Source organism: Hordeum vulgare, chromosome 7H (genome assembly GCF_904849725.1).
Source record: "Hordeum vulgare subsp. vulgare chromosome 7H, MorexV3_pseudomolecules_assembly, whole genome shotgun sequence".
Classification (NCBI taxonomy): domain Eukaryota; kingdom Viridiplantae; phylum Streptophyta; class Magnoliopsida; order Poales; family Poaceae; genus Hordeum; species Hordeum vulgare.
In genome coordinates this window covers 504,246,265-504,258,946 of record NC_058524.1, presented here as the reverse complement: position 1 = coordinate 504,258,946, position 12,682 = coordinate 504,246,265, and the positions used below count along the sequence as shown (strand labels likewise).

Here is a 12,682-nt window from a genome sequence, read left to right as displayed (position 1 = left end):
TGCAAGATCCTCAACAAAATGGATTAAGGTGGGCTTCGGATTTTTCATAATTTTTTTCTATCTTTTCATCAAGTTCTTGTTTGATCTGCCGCTATTATCACAATATCCCTCCTTTTAGGGTTAATGCTATCAATGGTGAATCGATCATTCGCTATTCTTTTTTTAGAAGAGCTTTTTTGAATGGAAGAAAAGTAATGAAACCCGCGATGGCTACTGAATAACCTCCTTTCATTTTTTTTATAATAAACCCTTTGACCTTTTTCTTCGTTCGCCAAATCTTCTTCAGTTCTATCCAAGCTCGGTTTTGTCTGAATCTTTGTGGAAGAAGAAGAGGTTCGCCAGCCGCTACATCCAGGGATCCCACAAAATCATTAAACCTGGCGGCTGCTCGCTCTTTGATCAGTGATTCACCAGCCACTAGATCGATGAAGAATCTCTCAAAAATCCGCTTTTTGATCAGTGATTCACCAGCCACTACATTCTTGGATCCCACCTTATTCTCAAACCTGGTGGCTCGCTTGATTGGCAGTCCTGTAAGCTCATCTTGCATACAAATTTTTGGGGTACCAGGGCCTGCATCCACCAAGAACATTTCTTCCCTTAAGCGTAAGCGTAAAACTGAAGATTGTGAGGCGTTTCCACTACATAATAAGAAACTAGAATTAGATCTTGGAAATGATCGACTCCAATAGATGCTCATCATAAGCTTTTTTTTCCTCCTATTCCTATTGATCAGAAGTATCCAGCAGCGCCACGCCAGAGTGACTTCCGAAGCGCTACGGACGGGACGAAATCCGGCAGCCAGTTGCTGGCTCTGAATAACCAGCCCAGCAAGAAGCTAAATTCTTCCATAACATAACATAACGGGGCGGGGTTGCGCGCGAGCCGAGTGACGTAGGTGCACAAGAGTACTTCGCGCCACAACCATCTCTTTTTTATAGGTTCTACGGACCGATGCCTCCTGCTTCATCTGGTAAAAAAGAGTCATAGATATGCCTGTAATTAGAAGGAAGAACCGCCATAAAAATCTTCCTCGTGTATCGTCTGTAGCAGAACTATGAACGGGAGCTAGCAATCCGGACCGTATTGAAAAGGTTCCTAAGACACAGCATGGAAGAGTCAAAATATTCAGAAGCGAGGTCCAAGAATGAAGAAGGGGTAGAATTACTGAATGAATACAAGCTGTGGCTAATACCCGAGGCATAAAAGACGCATTTTCTACGGGATCCCGAAACCACCAGCCACCCCGACCTAATACATGATGAGCCCACCAACTTCCTGGCGAGATGCCTACGGTTAAAAACAACCGACATGTCAAGATCCAAATTCGAATTGGTTCCTGGTCCTGGTCAGAGACCACTGTGTTCGCGCCGGCGGTCCAACAAAGAGGCGAAGTAGTGGTGTCTTTCTTTCCATTACGAACGACACGCTTCGCCTGCTCCCTCCCCGTGTCCATTAGCGCTCCTGTCCAGAGCGAAGAGAAGGCGAAAAAGCGCCGCCGAAGCAGCATGAGCAGGCTTCTATTGCTACGCAACAATAGAGCAGGCGCGCTGCCCACAAAATGTTTGAATGATCGGGTAAAGAGCGAGCTTCTTATATGGGATCCGACGCATCCAGCAGAGCGAAGCAGCGTTCCATTCTTTTCGGCGGCATCCTTCCGCATTGGCGGCGAGTGGAGTGCCACAATCCCATTCATCATTTTTGATCTACATAACCCAAAGCCCATAGCACTGGCGACATCTCCGGCATAAATGCAAGGAGGATGTATAGCTGATATAGGATCTTGTGGAACTGGATTTGATTCTGCAAGCGGTTCGGTACGAACGAAGAAATTTCGAACAAAAGGATCGGAACTCGCTGATAGGAAAGGAGAGAAAAACAAAGCAATGCCAAGAGCTCCGTCAATCTGCTGTTCATCGATAGACGAAGCTCTCTCTTTTTCATCTCGTGCCAGATGTAACAAAAGATTAGTCCTTTTTCCTTCTCGCGAACCACGGGAGCGCCCAGCGCCCAGAAGAGCAAAGCTCATTTTCAAAACAGGGTCAAGCGGCGCATTAAAAAGGGCTGGCCCATTAAAAGGACGCTTACTTTGCGAACGAAGTTCAGAATCAACAAGGGTTCTCCGAAAGAAGGGAGTGTACAACTGGGACGCAGCCCCACTTTTTTGTTGGAGAGATAGAATGGAGTTCTTCACGAAGTTCGAGACAAAGGAAAAAATCAAAGTTTCTCTATAGCCTCTTCGTTTTGAGACATTATGGCTTTGGGGTCGACCCCGGTAACAAAAAAGGAATCCATAAAAACTTGGGATCCAACACCATGATAAAATACTACCCTCATGATTAGACCATGTCCCTGAGATTTGATAAAAAAAGGTGCATTAGCGGTTAATACGTTGTAATTTGATAAGTTATTTGGAATATGACGGAACGAAAGACCAAGGAAAGGAAGAAGACTGCACCAAAATGCAAGTGCTGCACCAAACGTTGGTGGTTGTTTCTTGTTGTAAGTGAATGCAACGAAAAGACCCGGAAATAACGAATAATGAGAAAATTCATTTATAGACATTTCGTGCTCATTTCCAAATTTCTGCTTAGTTATTCCCATCATCCGGTAACCACAGGATGATCCCAATCTCCTTTTAGTAATAGATCTTTTTGATATGTCTCAGTCTCAGCGGCAAGGAAGAGAAAATGCATCGAGTCGTTTATCAAGAAAGTGGACGAGCATGGCGGTCCCTATATCTCTGAGGGGTGTACCACTTTTTTTTTCAAGTCAGCTTAAGAGGTTCAAAAGAGAAAGTCACTCTCCTTATTCTTGGCTAGTGGAATGGAAGCAAGACTCTTTCCTATCCACTTTGCCGAGGGGAGAGAACTAAAAGATAACTCAAGCTAGACAGAAAGGTGCAAAAGTCCACAGTTTCTTAAGGATCCTGTAAGCAAGTAGGTTAAGATTGTCATTTAGCTTCAATTTCTTCAGTCTCACAAGCGGGTCCGCATGCAACAAAAGAAATTGTATTTGCCTACTACTCCGACCTTGCCCTGAAAGGATAAGAAAATTGGATAAGAGCGAGAGCTAGACTGACTGTTGGTCCAATGCTAGTGGAGGATTCAGACTGAGGACCCCCTGTGGCGGCTACTCATATAAAGATGAAGGATTGAAAGAGGACTGATCACCCCTCTGATTTGTGATCTTTTAATAGAAAGAAAAAGCCTTCTCTCAGACTTCAAGGTCAATGAAAGCGGGATTCAAAATGATTGACAGGTACCAAAGCAAACATCCCTTTTCCCCTTGCGTGCCTCCCCATGACGAATCCTTTGTCTACCTGGATCTTCAAAGAGCCTCAAAAAACAAAAGTATCAAGCAGAGAAGTCATTTCTTTCTCTCAGATACTAATTCCCATCTCATGAAATTTCTATTCCATTTTTATTAATAAAATATAGGGCTGGCCTTTAAGATAGGATTCCATAATTTTAAATTCTTTTTTAGGACTCAAAAAGAAAGCAATAAGACTGAAAAGTGGATTTTAGACCTGGCTGACTGACATGTTTACGTCTCATATTGGCTAATGTATTTGGAAGCCCCAGGAGCGTCTGTCAAATCTTATTAAAAAACTTTCCGGGGTGGCATCCATGCTGAAAAAAGAGAGAAATTGATTATGGTTGTCCGTCCTCTATGGAGAGAGATGCACTTAAACCAACCGCATAGTGTGTAAGGATGTCTCTGCGATGGTGATCTTTTGCTTTTGAAATGAGAATGGCTCGGAAGGCTATCATTTTGATTTTCCTTAATAAGAGGGCTCATTTGTACTTGATTTCTGATATCGGCGGGGTACTAGTTGTTGATTAAAAAAAAAGATCAGCAGAGATAGTTGAAGGCATGGGGACCGAATATGCCTGAGTTTGGGAAATCACTATTCAAGCCCTATCGGATGGGACCACTTTGAAACTCCCATTTAAATAATGATGTAGATATATAGATATAGATATATGTATATTCATTCTCGGGTCCTCAATCTTAGTTCAGAATTCAGTCTCGTCTTCTTCTTCGACCTAGGTTTTGGATCAAAAACCTATGACTATTGGTGGACTTGCTTATGCAAGAATCGAATCAGCAATTTTTCTGCTACGAGCTGCGAGTTGGTCCAGTCCGCCTTAAAAAAGAAAAAATGGAAAAAGAGAAAACTCTATTCTGAACGAAATGCAAACAAAGAATTTGACTTTCTCAGTCTGATTTAGAAGCAAATTTCTATAGAATTCAAAATCAAATATATATTTCTATAGTTTCTAGAAATGCGCTGCCTCGAGTCTTGGCTAACAAAGCCCATGGCATAAGGGAGGACTAAATAAAAAGTTATTGCGCATTAAAATGGAATTCTAACCAAAAATCATTAAATGGATATAAATGCCCATGGATGCAATTCCAATGGTAGGGGAGTTCAAGGCCAGGCTCCTTATGCTTATTAAAACCATGGCATTGAGACGAAGAATCCATTTGCTATTCTAATATTCTGGTAGGTAAAACAAAATGCACTAGCGATTGATTGGCCACGAGGCTGATGGCTGACTATTCGTCTAACAGATCAATCTTGACTGACTACCATCATTATCATTACAAAGAAAACAATTTCCATTAATATATGACTCAGTCATAGTATAGTAATCCGATGGTGCACACTACTCACCCAATCTCCGCCCACAGGATTTGGAAAGTGCGATTGAGAATTCTGCGTTTGCTGGTGACGTCAAATCCCTTCCTTCATCTTTGTATGGGATCCGAGCTCTCAGAAGCAATCCATGCTTTCAGAATGAGGCGCCCCATAGGCAAATTGGGATTCCCGTACTCGTCAGTTTCACTGAAGACTGACAGCCATCTTCGAGACCAACAAGACAAAAGAGAACGGAAATCATCGTCCATTGAGGATGTTTCATTCGAATTCCCCAATCGGCATTCACACACAGAACAGAGAGATTGTACGGAAGGCCATGTCAGGAAAAGTGTCTGACCTTCACCTGAGTGCCATCGTGAATTGAAGTTGAAGACAACTTTTTGACTCTATGGGACATTTATGGAATTTCTTCCATCGGCAAGAGTACCTTTGTTTCTCAACTTTAATGATTTTTTAGTCTCTCGATACTAACTAATTAGTTAGGGGAGGTGCTTACTTTTGTAGTTAAGGATCCAAAGAAACAGGTCTGGGGTATCACAAGATGAAAGCGGAATGCCTGAAGCATAGAGAAGTGAAGTACAGTATGAATAAGGAATGGTGGCACACTGGCAAATGCAAACTCTCAGCGAAGTCTGCTAGCGGAGATATTGGGTTGTCCGTTAAAAGAAAAGAGTTCATTTAATAACTCCCGTGGTGTTGGCCGTTCTCATTCTTACAGCAATCGAGTAGGCCGGGTCATCAATGAGTCCCCTTAACACGCTTAGAGAAGTACATATATAAGCATGATAATAATAGTCTACAATAATATAAGTGATTGGAGGTTCGATCCCTCACCCTTTCTCACACACTACCTATGGGAGGAATGAGCTTTAAGGAAATAGAAACACAAGTGCTTTCCGAGAGCCAGCGCTAATGGTTCAACGGACAACAAGAAAACTTCCTTTTCTTTATCTTTCTTCTCATTGTTCACCCGAGACTCTCGAAATAGAACCCTCGACTTGATTAACAAGTTAGGAAGTAGGAAATGTGATTTTATCAACATCATCCCGCTCTCATTCCTATCCGGCACAAGGTTTGTTAACCTCCACCTTTAGCTCGTATGATTATCCACCTTTAGCTCGTGGGTTGGCTCTCCGATTTCTATCGCGACCTATCAATATTGGAAAGTCAAGGTAGTGAGAATGCACACCTGCTTTAGTAGCCAGAGTGAAAATGCACACCTGCTTTAGTAGCCAGATACAATACAGTTGAGTGCTCAGTTCTTCCACTGCTATACTTGCATCAGAACAGGAAGAATCCCTATTTCTTTTCCATGGTTCCTTCGAGTTGGTATCTTCCTGAATTCCATTATCTCGGCTGCTTGGAATTCCTATATCAATTACCTAACCCGATAGGGCCAACCTGCTCGGAATGAATGAATGAACCTGTTCTTCTTGTTTGGTATGCGAAACTGATGCCCCAAAGGTGAGCTCGGAATACGAACTAGGATTCCTGTCTTAAGCAAGTTATTCTTGTAAGGAAGATGCGGATTGAATGCATTGATTCTTCGATGGAAATCCAAGACATGCCAAGAGAGATTGTAGATTGCATCCTCATTTCCTCCGCATAGATGCTCTTACAAGCTTGTTCACTTTCTTTGGGCTAGAAGATGCATGTATTTCTCAGCTACACCATCTTTATGCATGTCTTTCTCAGCTACACCCTTCTTTGAAGTATTGATTCTTCTCCTCCTTGCTTCTTTGAAGTATTGATTCTTCTCCTCCTTGGTCATGTCATGTAGAGGATGCAAAAGGGAGAGAGATGGCTCATGTGGCAAGTGAAACATCTCTGCGAGAAGACACTCTGAACATTTGTCCTCTTGTAATCCATTGCATGTTGGAGCAATTCTTAGGGATGTGCACTGTGGCATAGAACTCCTTGATTGCTGAAGCATAAAAATCTTGCTTGAATTCAGAGAAGGTCACAACTGTCAAAAAGAGGAATCACTGCTTTGAGTTCATCTTGCTTTCCTACATGCTCCCAGTTCACCCACTTCTCACTTCAAAATACCTTCTTGAAGTAGACTGAATGATATGTATCAAATTGAAGTTGCCTTTAGAATCTGGGATCAGAACAGGACAGGTATCACTTTTCACGATCAAACCAATGGGAAAATGCAATGGATAAAAACCATGGATAAGCCCTTTCTCTTTTCTTTCAAGTACCAACTCGCCAAGAGAGGTTTGAAGAAGAATTATCTCTATGCTCCACACCTCATGAAGCTTATCTTGAACCAATCTCAGCTTTCCCCATCTGCTAGACCAAGAGCCTCCTCAATGGCTCAAAGTGTAGAGCTGCCTGCTAAGAGAAGCAATTTTTTTTGGCCTCTAGTGCTCAAGTTCCTGCTTCTGCTAGTGATCTTCCACAATCCTCTGCTCATGATATAGAAGAAGAAATGTCAGAAGAAAGCAGCAGTTCTGATGAAGAAAATGCATCTACTGCCTCCTTGCTCAAGGGCTTCATCAAAAAGCTTTTCCCATGAAGAAGCTTAGATCACCATCCTCACTCAGATGAAAGAGCTCTCTGATCTGTCCAAGAGCAATGCTCCAAAGCTAGAAAGGTTAGAGCAAGTGCTTAAGAATTGTGCTCTGGAAGTTGTGGATGACCCTCAACCAGCTCTGAATGTGCCTCCTTCTTCAGCTGAAGCTCCTCAAGATTCTTCATGCTTTTTTGTGCTTGTGGGAGTCGAATAGCTAGATAGATAGTTCTAGTCATGATGCTTGAAGGGTAGGATAGAGGCAGAAAAAAGGTAGTATGACTTGGTTCTTCTTTTGCTCTTTTTATGGACTGTCTTGTAAACCTCTTTTGGATGATGCATGTGTGTTTCATTTCTCATATCTAGTATGACTTCTGCTTATTGCTTATCTTATGTCATATACATGCTTCATCCTTGTGCAAGTGTATCTTTGACTCTATGCTTATTGAAATAGACTTTGCACCACATGATTGCGTGTGAGCTTATCTTTTTCTTGATTGCTTTCCAAAATCTATAGAAAAGAGGGATGCCGAAACTCAGTCATCTCAGAGTTATTTGACGAGCTTGCAGGGGGTGGGGCTAAATTCTTATCCAATGCCATCCTTTCCTTCACCGAAGCCCACTAGTTGACGGTTGGGAAAGCAAGGGTGAAGCCTTTGATACAGGTTGAGCTCATCTCCTTCTCTATCCTATCAGAGAATCTAAACAGTGATTCTTTCACGCCTAAATAAAAAGATAAGAACCCAGATCCTCCGATAGATAAGAAGGGAATGCAGGTAGCCTAGTAGCAAGGAATGGAATATGCCAAGAAGAAGTAGCCAGAGAAGAAAATCAATGAAAGATTCAAATCAGAGAAAAGCTTGAGATATGCCAATCGTAAGAACAACTCAAGCTTAAGCGGAACTAGTGCTTCACTAGATGAGATGGCCAAATGGCTGGGCCTTGGTAAGATAAGTAGGTCGATACCAACTTGATTTGCCCAATCATAAATCCTACCATATGCACCTCTTTGGGCTTCTATTGAATCGAGAAATTGGATTGTACATCTTTCATCTTATTGATTTTGATATTGATTTTGATACATTCCAACGGATAATGCAAATCGAAGCTATTTGATGTCTGACTCAGGCAAAAAGAAAAGAAAGAAGAGAACGAAAGGAGAACAGAACTTTGTATTTGGTAACTCTCCTGTAGTTATGTTTAACCTTGAATGCAATTTATAGATTCGACAGCAATAGTCCCTCGGACTCGAAAAGTAATAACGAAAATGGCTAATCCAATAGCAGATTCTGCAGCTGCCACTGTTGGAACTAATGAAGCAAATGATTGACCCATCATATCATCCAAAGAAACGGAAAATACCAAAAAGTTCAAATTGACAGCTAATAACATTGATTCAATTGGCATTGACATAATAAGAATATTTCGTCTATTAAGGAGGATTCCCCGAATACCTAAAATAGAGATGATCATAGAAAAAGTAAAATATTTTATAGGATCCGTTTCGGAAACATGGAATGTCAGAGAAATTCTAATTATGTGAGGCTTAGAAAGAAGTCCTGCGTAGAGTCCAGGGAGAGCCTATTTTTCTTTGGTCAGATGTATGAGTGAAACTAGCCCTCGCCATCATCATCGATGATGAAAAAACGAGGTAATTCCCCATTACGTACTCTCTTTTCTGTCTTGACCCACTCAACCACGCGAAAGTAGTACCGAGAGCTGTGCCCATGTCGGACGAGGCCTTGCTCCACAAGCCATAACTTATCAGGGTCGTGGAGGTCCGAATCTTTGTGGAGGAGAGTCGAGGCCACGAGATCCGTGGTGCTTTCGTCCGCAAAGTGGTAGCTCAAGACCGCGGTAGCATCGAGGTCTCTTAAAAAAGCGCCGATGCGTTGGTGGTAATTAAGGACTAGGGCTAGCCGTTCTTCCTCCCCCATTGTAAGCGGTCGTCCTTCGGGCAGATTTACAGGAGCCTGACCTCCCTGCGGGAGATACGGGGCCACGGCGCGGGACAGGTCGTCATCGCCCATCATATTCATACCACCTCCTAACATCATCATATTCATATCACCTAACATAGAAACACTCGCTTTCCCATATGAGCAAGCGAATCCGAGTCCTTCCGTCGACTCGAAAGGATCGAACAAGTTCCAGAGAAGAAGAATTAATCTGAGCGTTATCAAGGAGAACCATAGCCAGAATATCATTTTATTTATTTGGAATGGAAAAATAAAGCGCACCCAAATAAATATTTGGGTTAAAAACAAAGTCACTCTTCTATCCTTCATATCCGTAGAAAAAAATCTCATATGTAAACCCCCCTTCACCCCCATCCCCTAAAGTGGTAAAGAAGGAGGCTCTTTTTTGTCTCATTAGGACAAACAAATAGGAAGGGATAGTTCTTTCATTGCATTGATAGAAGTCAAACTTCTATCAAAAGATCTCTCTATTATTTAGAGAAAAGAGTTGGCGTGGGTTCTACCAACGAAACGAATCAGTTTTGGATTGAAAAACACAACATTGCACAATGATCCGATTCCAGCCTATCAAAAGCCAATTTCTTTATTTAGAACTTCAATCCTCACTAGAGCACTGAACATTTGTTTAATCTCCTAAAGTGGTGTTGCTACCTCAATCTGTCCATGCGTGGATTCGCTGGCTCTGTTTGAAGCTTCGAACCTGTATTGAGCTTTCTTCCTTCGTATCGTATTTCAGCGGATCGGGTAGTTCCGGTTGCAGTCCCAGGGCTTTCAATTACTACTATTTACGAGGTTTTTCGTTCTACTGAAAACCTGCTGGCCGCTCGAGGATCGAATCCGGACGGGACTAGACCAAGCCATGCACTCCTTTCTATATGTTAATTTGAATTCCCGATTCAAATGAATAGCCGCTGCATAAACAACTCTAGCTCTAACTCAAGAAAAGAACTACAAAGAACAAAAGATTCTTTTCTCCTCTGCGAAGTAACAACAAGTGAAATTAGCTCCCTGTCGGTGATATAACTCACCAATACTTTAAGATCGTCAATAGCACACTACCTCTCCAAGGCAGTGCACTATTTCCTCAACAAAAGAGAAGAAGTAAACGATTACCAGGTTGTAAGCACTTTGAGATATTGGCCTTCGGCTTAAGATAGTTACTTGACTTAAAAGCATTCTCGAGATCCTTATTCTTTAAGGAACAAGAAGAGATTGTCTACCTCGGTAATGGAAAGATAAGAATGATTGTGAATAGCCCCCCCAGTCGTGAGGGACTGATTCTCTATAATCATATCAACTTTCACCCTTACCTTAAAGAAGAAAAGAAAACATAACTCTCTCTCCTGTAAGGAACAAGAAAAACAAGATTAGTATTTATTCCCGAAGGGAAATCAAGAGTGCATTTCCTCCTGATTGTCTACCTTTTCAGAGGCAAAAGTAGTTGATCACTTATACGAGATTCTTAAATGATTGTTATCTCTAGGCACATCTTATGGGCGGCGTCTTTTCCTCCGGAGAAGCTGTCGAAGCGATAGCCATGTCTTATCCTTTCTCGAGCAAGGTATTATTAGTTTTTTCAGGAATTAGACCTGCTGCCTCTGCCTCTGGCTTAACCCTTCCCCTAGAAGTATGTGCCCTTACCAATAACTCCCTGACTCTCTCTAACCACTGTCCTCAGCCTGCAGTACTGAAGTTCCCGATTTATTTATCTTTCGATTCCTGGCTCAAGTCATCTTCTTTTCTTTTTGAAACAATTCTCTATAGCTGGTCTGCCCACTGGCCTATCCTACTTTGGTTAAGGTGATTGGAGATTGCTCAATCTGAAAAGGAAAACATTCGATCCTTGCAATAAAAAAGGACATGAATTGGAATGAAAAAGAAATGATTACTGAAACTTTCAGAGAGATGGAGGAAAAACAATCGGTTTAAGCAAGAGCTTTCAAGTTGAGAAAGAAGAAGGGCCGAAGGCTTTGACATTCAATCAACGGAGTTGTTTTCTATAGCGCCTTCCCGAAAGCCTAAACCAGAAAAGAGGATGGTCCCGTATTAGCCAAAAGCATGCAATATCAGGAACTTCCATCCAGGCAAGCGTTACGAAAAAGGGTCCATTGGATACTGACAGCGATAGATGGTACCCGAAAGAAAGGCACAGAATGAGTCGACAAAAGGTTCTCAATTGCCGCACCCTGTGGTGCATAAACGAGCTGGCAGGCTCGTCGTTGAGACAGTGATTCTTTCATGGCAATCCCTTAAGTCAACCACTCTAGCATATCGATTTTGAATTCAAGTTTCTCGAACAATCTATTCAACATTTTAAGATCTCGCAAAAAGGAAATAAAACATGGGTATCGAACAAAGAAATCAGCTATGTTAGTTGCCTTTCGGCGCCCACTTGACTGCTCACAGGCTTTGACCTAGGATAAAAGAAAAGGGATACTGTGTATGAATCACTCACCTATTATTCCGAATTCTTAGTCTTGACGTATGGTCAAGTAGTTCGGGGTGGGATCAGATGTTGCTAGTTCACAAGTCTCGGGCTTACTACTGAATCCAGAGCAAGAGCAAGAATCGAACCAACCTTTCGAACTGAGTTAACGGAGTCGTTTCCGTAGTATTCAAGTAAAGAAGCTGGGGAGACAGGACTTCGGATTGCATGATTGGGGGGGGATCTGGCCGATGAAGATAAAGTATTTGATGATTGGATTCAAGATTCGTAAACCATCAAAGCAAGGCTCCTTCGCCCGCCTGGTGATACTTAGCTTCTGCTATGGCATCTTTATCACTACCGAAAGCTCGTGCATACAAAGATTCAAGAAACGTTAGAGGTCAAGCCTTTTGCTATGGCCTTGGAGCGGTAAACGACAGAGTTGAAGGAGTTGTTAAAGAGGGCTCCTGTTCTTGCGCGTTCTTCCCCGGATCCTTCTCACAGGTGTGAATCCTTGCACTCAGCTTCTCGTTGGGTTCCACCGCCGGAAGGTACGGTCTACATCAATGTTGATGCAGCGCTGTTTATTTCTACTCGACGCATGGGAATCGGTGTCGTGATCAGGGACCACAGAGGAACCCGCTTGGCTACGTGCAGCGAGCATCTTACTGAGTGAGGTCACGGCACCAGAACTAGCTGAAGCCTTGGCAGTGCGCCGGGCAATGGCCCTTGCTCGGGATGAAGGTTTTTTTGGTCACATTATTCTGGCAACAGATTGTCTCTCGGTGGTATAACAACCCCGTACGGCGTAACAAACAGTAGCTTGATTTCACTGAATGCTTTTGTGAAACAGATAGATAGCTGAGCAAGCAATCCTCCCCTGAACTGTCTCACAAAATACGACTGAGCAGGGCCAGAGACCCCTAGTCTATAAGAGTAGGTGAGAAATGTGCATTAGGGTAAGAAAGAAGTAAAACATGGATGACATTTTTGGATTCTAAGAAAATACTGCTGGGAAAGCAGAAGTCTTAAGCCATATTACCTCAACCATTGCTCAATAGCTGGGTCTACGACCCGGTAACCTGAGACGACCGTTC

At 42.5% G+C, this 12,682-nt stretch overlaps 1 protein-coding gene across 1 annotated transcript; it reads left to right on the top strand.

The window, feature by feature from the left end:
• The first annotated feature begins 1,653 nt into the window (after window positions 1–1,653).
• Window positions 1,654–2,425, top strand: LOC123411770. The gene has a single exon (XM_045104736.1). It carries the CDS (start codon window positions 1,752–1,754, stop codon window positions 2,232–2,234), a length of 483 nt encoding a protein of 160 aa, XP_044960671.1. The 5' UTR covers window positions 1,654–1,751; the 3' UTR covers window positions 2,235–2,425.
• The last annotated feature ends 10,257 nt before the right edge of the window (window positions 2,426–12,682 follow it).

Excerpts from the sequence above, each read along its gene's own strand:
- LOC123411770 (XM_045104736.1), top strand. The coding sequence starts at position 1,752 with ATGCAAGGAGGATGTATAGCTGATATAGGATCTTGTGGAACTGGATTT.